Source organism: Psittacula echo (genome assembly GCF_963264785.1).
Source record: "Psittacula echo genome assembly, chromosome: 5".
NCBI classification, from domain to species: Eukaryota; Metazoa; Chordata; class Aves; order Psittaciformes; family Psittacidae; genus Psittacula; species Psittacula echo.
In genome coordinates, this window is record NC_137739.1 from 52792533 (window position 1) to 52808033 (window position 15501).

The 15501-nt window shown below is 54.1% G+C and overlaps 1 protein-coding gene across 1 annotated transcript; it reads left to right on the top strand.

Annotated features, from left to right (window-relative positions):
• Positions 1-8075: 8075 nt before the first annotated feature.
• On the top strand, positions 8076-15492 carry EIF2B2 (eukaryotic translation initiation factor 2B subunit beta). Its single transcript, XM_080619713.1, has 8 exons — positions 8076-8287; positions 8860-8980; positions 9508-9656; positions 10391-10554; positions 10832-10927; positions 11857-11994; positions 12662-12728; positions 13734-15492. The coding sequence occupies exons 1-8, from the start codon at positions 8125-8127 to the stop codon at positions 13889-13891; spliced, it is 1056 nt and encodes a 351-aa protein (XP_080475839.1). The 5' UTR covers positions 8076-8124; the 3' UTR covers positions 13892-15492.
• The last annotated feature ends 9 nt before the right edge of the window (positions 15493-15501 follow it).

Sequence of the window (15501 nt, forward strand, 5' to 3'; positions counted from 1 at the left end):
GGAGGAGGCTCAAGGGACATAAGGCAAATAGAGACATTTCCTTAAAGGGCAGATGCCTTCCCTGTGGGGAGCCCCATGTGGCAGCTGTGGGCTGAGAGCATCACCTCGAATATGCCACTGCCAGCCTGTGCCACCTTCCTGCTGTGCTGGGAGGGCAGTGGGTGGGGAAGGATGGGTGTCCTTGCTCCGGGTGAGCACTGGCAGTCCTGTGGGCACAGACACCCCCAGCTAGCTAGAAGCTCACCACGGCACAGCCCTGCCAGGGCACAGGCTCACCTCTGTGCCTCCTGCACCTTCTGGGTGAGGGCCCTGGGCTGCACATGAGCCCTGAAGGAGCCTCCCACAGCACAGGCAGCTGCTCTCCCTCACGAAACCTCATCCTGTTCACCACGGGTGAGGTCCCTCTAAGTGCTCTTTTCCATTAATCTGCACTATTTGAGCAGCAAAATCCCATCACAGGCATCTTCTCCCCTGCAAAATCCCATGTTTGGCATCTCAGATAAAAAGAGCCCAACAAAACCTCGTCCCTGCATCGCTCTTAAGCCAGCTGTAGCCAGGACCTCCTGTGTCACCCCTAAAGGTTTTGGGGAAAACCCCTGAGATCCTTTGGGCATTATTTCTGTGCTGCTGCTATTTAGGACACCAGAGTCTGATCAGAAGCCCAGAGGTTTCTGCTGGGAAAAGTACAGGGCACAGCCACCCCCTCAGGCCGCTGCTGCCACTCCTGCCCAGCAAGACAGAGTCCCACCCGCAGCTATCTTGCACTGTGATGGGAGTCCGAGGGTCAAAGCAGCATTAATATGTAAAGCACTGGGCTTCCCACGCCTGCCTTTCATCCCAAAATGCCTGTGTTTCACTCTCAGTGTTTCATTTGATTGCTTTACCCAGCCCTTAGACTCTCCTAAGCTCCCCAGTAAGTGAGCGCCGAAGACTTGGTCTGTAGCTCAAGCAGAGATAAACCAGCTCAGTCTTCTGCAGGCTGCGTCTCTGCAGTGGGGATGGAAGGCAAAAGGCAGAGGGCTGGAGACTGGCTGTTTGGAGCTGGGTGTACCTGTACATGGGGATGGGGACGGGCATGGTCTGGGAGGGGCTCGCCTGGCACCAGCCTCTCCACACCGGGAAACCCAGGCCCCTCTGCCAGGGAATCGATGCTGATTTCTTCCAGGAAACACGGAGCTCGCCAGCACCCTTGCAGGCATGCAGGGCTGCACCAGTGACCCTGGATGGTCAGCACTGCTCCTCAAGGAAACAACCTGCAAACAACCTGCATGGCACACGGGGCCTGAAGAGCTCCCAGACCCAAGCTGTGATGGCAGCACATCCCTCGCTCCCGGAGGCTGTAAGGTCGGAGCCTCCTCCCAGCCCAGGTGTGCAGGGGGATGTGTTTGTCGAGGGGCAGGCTGACAATAGGGGGAAATGGGCTGTGCTGCTCACCCCGATGGTGGTGGCTTGCGGCCCCAGCCGCTGCTGCCCACAGCAGGAGGAAGTGTCCAGCCTTAGTCAGCCCCGGCTGCACGTGGCAGGAACTCTGCTGTTTGTTTTGGTTCCTCAGGAGGGGAGTTCGGCCTCCCCAGGGACCGGTGACCGACACCGCAGTCACCTGACAGCATGGCACGGCCCTGTGCTGGGGACACCGGGATCTGCCCCCCCCGGATTCCAGGCACCAGGGCTGGCCCAGGTCGGGCACGAGGTTTGGAGAGCATGGGACAGGCACCAGTGCTGCCCAGGAGGGCTCAAAGCAGGAGACCCGGGCAAGAGCAACCTGTGGCAAGGCCCGGCTGCTACTCCCAGGCACAGCTTAAATCCCCAACGACACAGGGATAATGGCACCACGGAGGAAGTCCTTGAGACCAGCAGACCCGAGCCCTGTGAAGCTGCAGCCCTCAACAGCTAGCCCGTGCTCCAGAAACACACTGATGGCTGGCGGACCCAGTACTGCTCAGCCTAACGCTCCGTCTTTCAGTGCAGGGCTAGTTTAGTGCTGAGACTGAGCCTGCGGCTGGGGGCAGTGGCCTTCCCACCAGGGCAAAGCTGCGGGTAGGCGCCAGCAGCAGATGGGAGGGTTAATAATGAGCAGCCCTCAGGCAGCGCTGCCCAGTGGGGAGGTGACAGAGAGCGCACACTGCTGGGCGCAGGGCTCAGTGGCTGGATGGGCAGCCCCATGTGGCAGGGACTGTCCAGGCCACGGGTGTTTGCAGGGGAGCAGAGCCCTGCAGTAGGGCGAGGCACTGGGAGCCGAACCGCAGCCCCAAGCATACGTGGGTGCCTACAGGTAAGCATCTCGTCAGCAGACTCCTGAGGGCAGGCAGGTACCGCGCCAAAACAACAGCCCCTCGCACACAAGGTGCTGAGGGTCTGGGGTGGACACGCAGCACCCACGGCACAGCTCAGCGTGAGCTCCTCACCTGGAGCCCTGAGTGGGAGCAGAGGCCCCAGGCCCCAGGAAGTCTATGGGAATTTCCTTCTGGCAGCTGCAGAGCGCTCCGCTTGAGAAAGCCCAAACAAGCTGTGACCAGGACAGGCTGGTGCAGCAGTCTCCGTGACCCTCCACTACCAGCAGAGATGAAACACCCCAGGCCCACATGAGGCGGGAGGGATGGGGTATGACAGCTCTGGGACAGATGGCATTCTCCCAGCAGAGTGGCCCGTGTCCCCAGGAAAGAGCCAGAGGTTACTTTTCCACTGGAGAACCAAACATACTCTGCACATCTACCACATTTCATCTCCCCGGGGAAAAAGGCATTGAACAGAGAGGAGAGAGGCCTGGGCACGGGTCACCCACCGCTCTGCCACTGCCCCTCACCTCCCAGCTCTGCCGGCCCAGCCAGCCAGTGGGCAGGGGCTGCCAGGCGCTTTTCTCCCCTGCCAAACTCGAACCCGCTCCACACCCAGCCCAGAGCTTCTGGCTGCTTATCATGTGCGTGCAGCGCTCCTGCTTTTAGCTGTCATAATATTGACACAAAGCAAAATAATAGTGATGGCGAGACTCTGCCTGGCTCTGGAAGGCAAACAGCCTAGGAGACAGGGAGCAGCAGGCTCCGCTATTGTACGGAAAGAGACAGCAGCCCGGGCTGCTTCCAAACTCTGCTTCCCAGCATCATGCCTGATAAGGGGGGGTGGATTTGGGATATGAGGAGGAGGAGGGATTCAGGCTCTGCAGCACGTTCTCCTCTTTGAGGAGCGAACGTGTGCATCGGCAGGGTTTCATCCCAAAGGCTTTCCCAGAACGTGGGCGGAGGAGTGGCTCATCTCTCCCTTTCCATGAAACCTGGCAGTCGCTGAGTAACTGCCATCACCCGCAGCAGACAATGAGCAAAGCGAGCCCGAGGCCAGCTGCAGCACCGGGAGCGGAGGAACTGCGGGGAGCTGGCCGGTGACCAGGAAGCAGCCCAGACTGCTCGTGTCATGGACCCCTTGGTAACCATAAAGCGGCCGGCCGTGCTTTGTCTCGCCCCAAGGGCCTGGCTTCCTGCAGCCGCATCAGCTTTGCTCAGGGGCTTCTCTGAAGCCGGCCTAGAGGGACGGGGCCCAGCATCACCACCCGCCCAGCCCAGCCAGCATGCCACGTGCCCTCTGAGCAGTGACAGTGCCACAGCCAACACCAGTGCGGTGCCACCGAGCTTTCTGAGCCACCAGTGCCTTTGGTGGCACTAAGAAAAGCCAACGTCTTTCCCGGGTATGGAGGCCTGGCACACCATTAGCGATGCTGGGGCCGGCACCTCCTGCCCAGCCCCACACCGTGCTGCCTCGTCCCTCGCTGGGGCTTGTTTTCCTACATGACACGCAGCGACTTCCCACACTTCCCTCGCCTCTTCCTGACCAGCCCGGCCTTTGAACCGGCTTCTCCAGCTGCCTGCATACCGAGAGGAGACCTGGGGAACTGCCACAGATGAACGAGGCGACGAGTGAAGTTCCATATCCAGGGGAGGTGATGGATGCCAGCTTCCCGTGCCTCTCCCAGGGGCCAGGAAGGGCGAGGGACACCCCAGCCTGGGCTGCTTCCACAGTGAGCCCTAGAAAATCCCTCCTGCTTCCCAGACTTGGTCTCTGTTTTTGAGGTTCCATAAAGGAGGGCGGCATGAATGGCAAACTTGCTGGCAGGAGACGGTCCTGAGCCAGATTCAGAACCACCTACTCGTTTCCCGTAGGGAGCATGGACTCCATCAGTACCGCAAGGGTCTGGCTATGGGCTCGGCCTGCCTGTGGGTGCCGCGCTGACATGAGGATGAGCCAGCAGCCGCTCTCCAGGCAGACAGGCGCACGTACATGCGGGCTGCTGAGCAAGGAGCTGCATCAAATCCTTTACTAACCTGAGGTGCTGAATCCATCCTGTAACTCCCCATAACAAGCCCCGCCTGCCTCTCCTTGGCCACCCAGGCGGTTACAGCAGCCACGCTTCCCTGAGGATGACCAGTTTAGGGGACAGTTGTTACCGGGGTCATCAGCAAAGACCAGCAGAACACGTGCCCTGATACCTGCAGTGTCAGCTGTGAATTTTAAGCATGCTAAAACTGCCGATGAGTCAGGCAATGTGTGCGTGCGCCTCCAGACCCACAGAGCTGAGCTGTCCAACTATTCACATACCTGCTTTTGATCACCAGCTGCTTGTTTGGGTTTTTTGTCTTCTTTTCCCTAGAAGCTCGAGTTTTCAGCTCGTGCATTCAGCACACAGCTCAGCCCATCACTTCCATCCCCTTCACTTACTAAGTGACCTACTTTCTCCCTTGTGGCATGCAGAAAACCTTGGTTTCGGATCCCTCAGCCCTTCAGCAAATTCACTCCTGCCTCCTTACAGCTGAGCCTCCACACAAGGGCTTGAGTTGACCCCTCCATTTTTGTCTCAGGTTTTTTAGCATAGACTTTCCGAAGAGCAGCCACATCACACCAAAGATACCTTTGGTGCATCTTCCTCCTTAAGACTGCCGTCATGTGCCCCCTCCTGCCACGCACCATGCCGTCCTCATCTCAGTCACTTGTGCTCAGCAAGTAGCTTAGGCACACAGCAACAACCCTACACTGCCTCTGCCCACAGCACCTATCCAGTCCTCACAGCCTATGCTGTGCCGACAGCCTGCCGTTGTTCCTGCTGGGCCGCGGCTCTGCTAGCTCTCGCCTGCTGGCTCCTTCCCTTCGCCTGTACTGAGTGTGAGCAGCTCACTGCTCACCCGGGTGTTGCAGACAAGTCCAATTACTAGAGTTCAGCAAACTTTGATTCTGTTCCCTGGCATTTCATCCAGCCCACTTATCCACTGAGAGTTTCTAATCCAAACAGCCTCCCAGCACACGATGTTCCCTTGCTCCCAGGCTCTACCCAGCCTCCATCCTGCCTTCTCCTCCCTCACACAAGCACTTGGAAGGATAACATTCAGCCCATGGGGATGCAGAATTCACTGGGTGGAGAGAAGCAGTGTCTCCAGCAGCCACCCCTGCTGGCACAGAGCAGGACACTGTCCTGGCCAGGCTGGCAGCTCTCCGAGGAGATGAGCCAGACTTCAGCTCCTCTGCAGGCCCAGAAAACATGCTGCCTTGCTCGGCTGGCCAGCTCATCCCTGCTCAGCTCTTCTGCCCACAGCGTCAGCACCGGCTGCAGTGTGTCAGCCTCCTTGCTTGCTCACACACCAGCTGGGAAGCCACAGAGGCCAACTCTGCCCCAGGGGACCCGGATATACCCGGGAAGGGAAGGGAAGCATGCTGTGCAGGAGCCAGCTGCCTGTGGCTACTGCAGGAGAAGGGGGTCCCACTCCGTAACACCCAGCAGCTGAGGACCACCAGGTGAGCCTCCTTCCAGCTGCCCAAGGGTGCACACACCCACTCCCCTCCTCCGTGCTGGCTCTGCCACAGTGACCATGGCAGTGCTCCAGGCAAGATCTCAGCTCAGGACACCAACATGCCATCTTTCCAGCTGCCCTCCCCACTTGCCCCATGCTCCCTGAACTGCCAATCCTCGTCCCCACTCCTTTTGAGCCCTCTTGGGCACTCCTTGCCTAGCTCACTGGGTTCTGGTGGCAGCTGCTGGCTAGTAGCAACCAGATGTCTTGTAACCACAGTCCCTCCGAGCAGCCAGAGCCTGGGATTTGCCTTTCAGCTCTCCAGGGAGCCACAGGTTCTGGCTCAGCTTAACTACACAGGGCTAATAGCTCCTGAAATCCCCATTCAGAAGCTTTCATTCATGAAATACAAGGCAGCAGACCAAGTGCAGGACTCTGCCCCGAGGGACATCGCACTGCCAGCCATCTTTGGCTGGCTGTGGCAGCAGTGCCCAGCAGAAAGTGCTGTAGGGACAGGGCAGGAACAGCGTGAGCAGGGAAAACACTCTGCAGCCAGGCCAGGCCCTGAGAAGAAACTGGCCCACATTAGTTACTGGGACCAGAGCAGGGAATGTAAACAGCCCAGCATCCACAAGGAGGTCATAACCTCAGAGTTCGGTTTCCCTTCCTCTTCTCCCTCCTGCCTAATCTCCCAGAGCTGCTCTGTTTACTGCCCAGACAAGTAAACAAGCAAAGGAAAGCTCTGAAGCAATGATTTTTAATTTATTTTATTTTGACAGTCGACTGCGTGCCCCGATCCCAGGGCGGGTCCCCTGGCGTGGGACCAGGCTCTGCACCCCATGGCAGCCGGCACACAGCCACGCACAGGCACAGCAGGCAGCACACGCAGGCAGCACACCCCTGCCTTGCCTATAATGAGCTGCACAGAAGGGCAAAGGGGGAACGGTGTTATCCTGCTCAAATGCAGAGTTGGGCAGACCTTGCTCCAGGGAGCCTCCAATTCACCCAAGATGGAAGAAGACAGATCCCTAAAGCTGCGGAGAAGGGGGAAGAGAAGGCAGCAGGGAACAAGGATGTGTCTGGTCAGCACAGTGTGGCCCAGCACAGCCAAACCATCAGCAGGTCAAATGCTGTAACCCTCTGAGTCTCTCCAAAGGCAAAGGATGAGACAAGCTCACCAAGGAGGGAAACCGACCTCCAGCCAGAGCAGCAGCAACCCCCAAATCACACCCAGGCAAGCCCAGACACGTGGCTTTCGCCAGGCATTAGAGGGATGCAATGAGCTTTCTTCCGCAGGCTGTCAGGGTCTCTGACTTCCAGGCACGCAGTGGCACTTGGGGAAGCGGCAGGAGAAGAGACGTGTGGAAGGGCTCTCAGCCCAGCCCAGGCTTTGGGTGACAAATCACAGGCAGTGTGTCCTCAAGACACTGTGCATCAGCTCTTGGCATCTTGCTGAGACCCAGCAGGCGCTGGGTGGCAGCTGCCTGCAGGGCAAGTCCCCAAAGCATCAGGCAAAGTACAAAAAAGATGCGATGAGCACCCAAGGCTCTACAGGCCCCTGCGTGAAGCACCCGCTGAAAGCTTCCAGCATAAACCAGTCTGCTTTGATTTCTTAATCTAAAACAACAGGACACAGAGCAGAGACACGGAGTCAAGCAGTGCCGCAGTGAGAATTCCGCGGCTCCTGCCTGCTCCCTGAACACAGAGCTCCAGGAACTAGATACAAAGGAGCTACATTCCTGCCTTATCCAGGACCGGTTCTGGCTCTGCCAGCATGAACAATTGGACTGCCAGGAACTGCGCCTTTCCCACCCCATTTGCTTTGGCTCTTTGTGTCTAGAACACCGCACGGTCCAAAGTAAATCGCTGCACATGGATGGGCTCTCCCTGCTGCTCCGCAGAGCCGGCCGGCTCCCCCCCTGCTGCCCAGCAGTACTGACGCTGCGTTCCCTGGCGCAGGCCCTCCGTGACGCCGGCCCACAGCACTGCCTGCACGGAGCCGTCAACCGCGGCGTGCAGGCTAGGCGCGCGGAGGTGACCGGGCCCGCCCGCCACACGCCTCCCGAGCTGTACCCGGAATCACGCCGGGCCCCGCGCCCACCTCGGGGGCACGTCCCCGGGGAGGCTGCCCGCGCCCCTCAGCTCCGGCATCCCGCACTCCGCCAGACCCCGCTCCAAACACAGCCACCGCCAAGCCCCGCCGGGCCGCAGCCCACAGCCGGCCGCACTTCCCATTGGCAGCGCTGCCTCCGGAGGGTGGGAGCACATTGGCGGCTCCGCCAATGGGGAAGCGGCGCGGCGGAAGCGGAGCGTGCGGCGGCGGAGTGAAGCGCCGTCTGCTCGCAGCGCTGCCGCCATGCCGGGTGCCTCCGAGCGTGGCTCGGAGCTGTCGGAGCAGATCGAGGCCTTCGTGGCGCGGTTGCGGGGCGGCGGGGAGCGGCCGCGCTCCGAGGACACTGCGCGGCAGACGCTGTCGCTGCTGCGGAAGATCGTCGCGCACGGGCGATGGAGCCGGGCCGGTGAGGGCCGCGCCGCGGCGGGCGCTTCTCCTTGGCACCGGGAGCAAGACGGGGCAGGGCCCGGCGGCAGGGATGGGCTTTGGAGGAGGAGGAGGCCTCGAGGCCGTTGGGCCGCGCTGCTGCAGAGCCCGGCGCGCCGGTCGCGGCCGTCAGCTGTGGGGGAAGCGGGGTCTGGGTTCCCCGTGCTTGTCCTGCCGCACCACAGCCCTTTGCGGCCTGCCTCGCTTCCCGGCGGCGTTGGGCGAGGAACTGGGCCACCGCAGCCCTGCGCTCCCCTGAGGGGTGTCAGACCCAGCGCTGGCCGTTCCAGCAGCCGTCAGTTTCCTTTCACTGACCTCCCTGCTTATGGGCTTCTGTAAGTTCAGAGGCTGTGTTGCGTCCATGTGACTCATGCACAGAAAACCCAGTGGAACGAGCTGCTCTGCAGGTGGCTTCCTCCTCCTGCGTCTGTGCTCTTGCTGGGTGTTGTGTTCCCAGCACCAGAGCCAGCCTCAGCCATTGGGCTGTTGGGTGGGTGCACTGGTTTGACACTTGCTCTGGGTAGCAGTAACCAAGGCCCTCCCCTCTTTCAGGGGAGCTCATGGATCTGATCCGGACAGAGGGCCGGAGGATGACGGCAGCCCAGCCATCTGAGACAACCGTGGGCAACATGGTGCGGCGAGTACTGAAGGTTATTCGGGAGGAGTATGGCAGGTGAAGCGCCCTTCTCGTGCTGCCTGTACCCCTCCAAGGAGCTCAGAACAGCTCTTCCATGCAGTGTTCTGCTGCTTCTCTGAGACCCCTTTGGTTTCCATCACTCCCTTTTCCAACTCTCCTGTAGGGGGGTTCGGGGAGTTTGACATCAAAGGAAACCTGTCATTCTCAGCCTAGCTGATGACACTTCCTTTAGTGAAACTCTGCTTGGCATGTGTGTCATGAGTGCATGAGAACAGTCTGTGCTCTGACCTTGGGAGGGTTCATCCTACTGGAGCAGCATCTTTGATCCTGCTCCTCACCTGTGGGCTGCAGTGTTTGCACACAATTTAGGAAGGCGCTTTCTGGCAGAGCTTCAGTGTCTGTCTGCCAGAGACAGCTAGGGAAGCTCTGTGGCGTGGTGTGCCTGCTGTGCCTGGTTTTCCTTCCTCTCTGGTCACATCCAGGTGTGCTGTGGGGATGGTACTCCACCTGGCCGTGCCTCTGTGCTCTCTCTCCCAAGGCTCAAGGGCTGCTTCTCCCCGCAGGCTTCATGGGCACAGCGAGGAAAGCGACCAGCAAGAATCCCTACACAAGCTCCTGACCTCCGGAGGACTGAGCGAGGATTTCAGCACCCCTTATCCCCCCCTCAGAGCTAATGTTATTGAAGCTATTAACGAGCTACTAATAGAGCTAGGTAGGGATGGGTCTGAACTGCCCCAGGAGTGGAGTTTCTATGGGATGGGACTGATGCTTCCACCTCCTCTTAGGTGGAAAGAAAACAGCAAGGTTCTGGGAGGCTTAATCTGAAGGAACTAAGGAATACAAGTCCTCCTGCTCCCTGGACTAATACTAAATCCTCTTTGGCTTGCAGGGGATGGGTGGGACATTGTGGAGGGTAAGTTGGCTTGTGCTCTTGGTCTTCCGGGAAGTCTTAAGTTGACTTCTCTGAAAAAGAGTATCAAAAGTATGCCAAGGTTGGACTTAATCCCTGGGCACGTATAACCCGGCCCTTGTCACAAAGCTTGGTGATACGTTCTTCTGCGATCCTGTGATAGATCAGGTACCTGACCCTTCTTCTGGGGAGGCCTAGGTTGCTCTGCGTCTCCTTTCTATGTGGTTCTGGTGCTTACTGAACTGTAAAATCATTGAGTTTCTGCCACTAGTTGTGCTATCTGGAGCAGCGCTGACACAGTCCACCCCCCTCATTCAGTATAGCTATTTCTATGAGTAGCTAGGGAGCACGGGGCATTGAAGGGCCAGCTTTGTGGTCCCTCTCCACTGGTAAAAAGAACAGGGAGAAAAACTGCTCTGGCTCTACCAGTGCTTATAGCATTGCTTTAGTAAAAAATGATCTTGGAGGACAGCTCTAGCAGCACCAGTGTTGCTTTTCCTGGCTACTTTTCCGTCCATGGCTTCCTTCTGTTACAGAGGGCACCACTGATAACATTGCTATGCAGGCGCTGGAGCACATCCACTCCAATGAGGTGATCATGACTATTGGCTACTCACGCACTGTTGAGGCGTTCCTGAAGGAAGCTGCTCGCAAGAGGAAGTTCCAGGTTATTGTAGCGGAGTGCGCGCCGTTCTGCCAGGTAAGGCCCAGGCTGGCTGTCTTCAGGTGCTGCGCTGTGCCGTGTGTTCTTACTGAGCTCTTGTCTCTGGAGGTAAGCTGAGCATTATGGAAGTTCTTCTGCAGCTGAGAGACTGAAGACCACTCGTTGGCCTACTCCGTGTCCATCAGGGAAAGGGCTCTGTTTGTGCTGTCACTCACTGTTTTTGCAGTTCAGACAAGAATCGAGTGCTAATGTCTCTAGAGCTGCGCTGCAGGAGCTGTGTCCAGGAGACCAATTGGATTCTCCCTCTCTTTAGGGTCATGAAATGGCTGTCCGACTGTCTAAAGAGAACATTGAAACTACTGTCATGAGTGATGCCGCTATTTTTGCTGTCATGTCCCGAGTCAATAAGGTAAGAAGCGCTCCATTGGAGGAGGGAGTTCACAGCAGGCTGGGTGCTTGGGCCTCCCAAACCAGCTGCAGGTCCCAGCAGTGATGGATGCATTTCTTCACTGAAGACTCAAAATTGTAATAGGCCCTGCTTACAGCTGGGGTGGAGATTCAGTGCGGAGGCCCAAGTCAGTATGATGGTGACTAACTGCATGCTGGTAGATTTTTCTGCCTTAGTGGCTAACAGGCAGCACACTTACAAGACACTAAGCCACGAGAGCCTCAAAGGATTAGCCTCAGTTTTTAAAGAAAATAGAACAAGAAGCAGCATTTCCAAAGGGGAGAAACCCATTGCCTGGAACACAAGATGGGTGGTGAAGGGAATCACCAAGGTGTGTCTTTTCGAACAGACCTTTCTTCTGCACTTTTATAGAGATGAACACTTGGCACTCCAACTAAAAAAAAAAACCAACAAAAAAAACCAAAGAAAGACAAAATAAAACAAATCCGCCAACCACCATCAACCACCACCAACCAAAAAGGTACTTGTAACATAATAAAATCCAGGCACACCATTTTACATTGAGATTGCAGCCAGCAGTCAAGTTACTTGTACAAAGCTTACTTTTGCAGGCTTGTAAAACAGCAAGGAACACAGCCCAGTTTCTGCTTGGTATTCCCTGCAGTAGAACATACATTTGTCCTCTCAAGTTTTCTGTGCTGGCCTCACCATGCTGGAGTCATGCTGTTGTTGGAGAGGAACACCTCGGTGCAGAGCCAGTGCCAGATGAAACAGATGAGGCATCCAGCTGCCCTGTAACTCCAGCCACTGGCTGGCTGGCTGTTCTGACAGACTCCTCCTCCAGCTCATCCGGCAGCATCCAAGCCAGGAAGCTTTCCTTCCCCAGTTTGCTGTGGAACATGTTAGCTAATGCTGATTTGCCTTTTAAGGTCATCATTGGTACAAAGACAATCCTGGCCAACGGCGCCCTGATTGCTGTGAGTGGGACACACACTCTGGCACTGGCAGCTAAACACCACTCCACTCCGCTCATCGTGTGTGCCCCCATGTTCAAGCTTTCACCACAGGTATGTACAGCAGCTCTGCAGGACTGCACCTGCTCTACATAGAGATGGGGGTGATTTTATGCTTACGGGAGATTACTTTGGAGAGCACCATCTGTCCCAAGGTGAGGTTGGTAAATGTGCCATCTCCCACATGGAGCGCTGCTATTTCAGAGAGGAGATCCTCACCCAAATCTGGCACACCTCAGGATCTCCTTGAGGCACCCATGCCACACATCTTGAGTAAGCAGTGCATTGGGTATAAGGATGTAGACCACTGCCTAGTAGAGACTGACATCACCATACTTACTGTTCTTCAGCCACAATGGATTTCAGTTTCTATGTTCAGTGTTGAAAAAAAGTCTAAACTGTTTCTTACACTGAGTACTTTTTCAGTATTATCAGGTAAAGTTGCAGATGAGGAAGTCACTTCTTTGCTCCAGTTCCTTAGTCTTTGCTGAAGGGCAGCCAGGTCATAGAAAGCTCTAAAAGCCCTGAGGAAAAACCTTTCACTTGTAGATGTTACAGAGGTTCTAGGCACAGGAGTTATGTAATCATTGTAGACAGATGTAGTGTCACCTGGCAAGTCATCTTCCTCTGCTTTAGTTCCTTCCAGCACCCAGGATATATTTTCACTAGGATAACGAGGCAGTCTCTTTTTCATGACCTTTCTATACTCTTTCTCCTTCAGTTCCCTAATGAAGAAGATTCATTCCACAAGTTTGTGTCACCACAGGAAGTGCTGCCATTCACAGAAGGTACTGCTGCTTCTTTATACAGGCCGGTCAAGCTGGTCTGGGCTATAATTTTTAAGATTTATTTTTTTCTGTAATAGGATCATAGAATGGTTTGGGTTGGAAAGGACCTTAAGTTTATCTAGTTCTAACCCTCCTGCTGTTGGCAGGGACACTCTCCACTAGACCCTCACACAAATTTAAACATAAGACTGTCCTGTAGGCCAAGACAGAAAATCCTTTCCTGTTTTCTTACACAGGAAAAAAAGATGTTGGGAACCATTCTGGTTTTTATATGTAACTTTCTATTACAGAAAGTACAGAAAAAGGAGTTCCTTTGAACACTATCTTTGCACTTTTGCTTCTGCTCTGAAATAGTGGTTTATTATAGGATTGTGACAATGGTGCCAGGCAGTTTCCTGTGGGACAGAACAATGCCCAACAATGAAGGCATCTGTTCCTTCCTACAACTCATGCTAACTTCTTGGAACTTGGTTATGAGAAACTTGGTTATGAGATACTGGGTTGAAACCCAGTATCTCTGCAGTGGGCTTCCACACAAGCACCATCTTTAGAAAAGCATCAGCTCCCAAGCCCATTTTCTGCCAGCAGTCTCTTTCAGAGCCCCATTTCTACATGACAAAGACTTTTGAAATTAAGATACCAGGTTTGGCAAAGCTTTTTTGGTTCAGACTTCTGAGCTTTTCTTTAAAGAATAACTTTGGCAGCATTGGGATTCTTGTGTTCTGATTACATACTGGCATTTCTTTTGGCAGTTAGTAAATTGGGAGGATCTGGAGTTTTTATCAGTAAAAACTATCAAAAGAAGTGCTGCCATCCACCCAAGATTGCTGTGTACCTGTAATTCAGTGAAATCAGTGAGGAAGTTGGAAAGTATTCAGAAAATTCCATCGCTGACGGCAGGGTGGCATATGCATAGCCAGTTTCTTCAGGGACTCAGGAAGATGTGCAGAAGGCTGAATGTTCTTTGAGTTGTTCTGCCTAATGTTGCTGCTGTTCACTTTACAGGGGAGATCCTGGCAAAGATCAATGTTCACTGCCCAGTGTTTGACTACGTCCCTCCAGAGCTCATTACTCTCTTCATTTCTAACATTGGGGGTAACGCGCCTTCCTACATCTACCGCCTCATGAGTGAGCTCTACCATCCAGATGACTATGAACTCTAATGCCGTGAAGCATGTCAGTCTCCAGACTCTTCCTATCTTTCTCTTTAGAAAGATACAACAGCTAATTAAAGCGTACGTTGCAAAGACGTGTTGCTGTGAGGAATTTGCTCAGCAATGTCCTTCCTACTCAAAAGCAACAGAAGGCAGAACTCTTGCACAGATTTTGATCTGTGCTGTGTTAGAAGCCACATGGAGCTCCTAAAACCCACTTCAATTTTGAAACAGCAAGGCCTGTGTGTAACTGGGGCATCTAATCTGTTACTTCAAAATATGCTGTGATAAAGGCTGTTTACAGTGTTTAGCATATTTTCCGTATTTGTTTCTTTAACTAACAGGCATTTTACCAGTGTAGTGAGTCGCCTGCACCCATGATGCAGTAGCAGGCTTTAAGGTGTGCTTTCACATACGAGTGTGATATGAATCCATTGGCAATTGTCTTGAAAAGGGATTTTTTGGGTAGAGTTTTCTGACAATTTTTGGTGAGTTGCTGAAATCCAGACCAGCTTTTTGTACAATGCTGGAATGGAAATTCCATTCTTGATGAAAAACAGACCTTCAGAAGTTCCATCAGCCAGCGTGTTCACCTCTGTGTTGGAATGCAGAGCTCGAAAGCTCTTGATTCACTGATTGTAGTCTGGGGGTCTTTCCTCTCCTGTACTAATTGGGTGACTGCGATTAATCTTCCTAGGTGGGTATCTGGTCTTATTTGGGAAGTTTTTAATTTTTGTGATAGGCAGCATGGAATATCTTAGAAATATCAGGCTCTTGCAGGTCAGTCAGATCACTTTTCCTTAGTCCCTTTTATCAATGCATGGCAATACACTACATGACAGTTAAGGCATCAAATGAAAGCAGTTTCCACTCCTTGTTTTGCTTTTGATTGAGCAGGTGTCAATATCTCTCTGATTTGGTTTTAAGTTGGATGTCTGTGATTAAACAAAGACATCATCTTTTTCCGTTTTGAAATGAACTCTACTCCTCTGCCTTAGACTGAGACACTAAACAGAACTGAACCTGTAAAAAAAAGTCTGCTGGTTGTAAAAAATGCCATGGGCTATTTAGTTACTTCTGTGGGGTAAGTTTCTGTACCCTGAGAACATGGGGCTATGCTAGGATTTAGAAATCTCTTACTCAAGAATGCAAACTGCAAGGAGCTGGAGAAAATGGCTGGGTGTGTCATTCACTGCCTAGTTAAATAAAAAGAATGTTTTCTGATCCTGAGGTGGCCTACACATACTATGAAGCTGGTCATTCTTCATTCCAACTACTGCCATGAGCCCAAGGAAAGAGCTTTGTGTTAATTTTATTAATAAATACCTCCCCATTTTCAAAGCACTATAAAATAAAGTCTCTCTTAATACAGAATCGTGCTGCATTTGCAGACAAAAAAAACCCACTTTAGTAACTGTGAATGGCTGTAACTTCTTATGTCAAGCACTGACATAAGGTGCCGGCTTACGGTGCAATTCCTCGATGTGAAGACACTTCTTCAGGCTACAAGGCTGAGCTCCTCCTGCCATGTTCTCCTGGCTGGTCTCTGCTGCTTAGGTCAGTACTTGAAGCAGAACTTCAGTGACTGCACTGGCTCAGAAACTTGGCTCCACACAGGG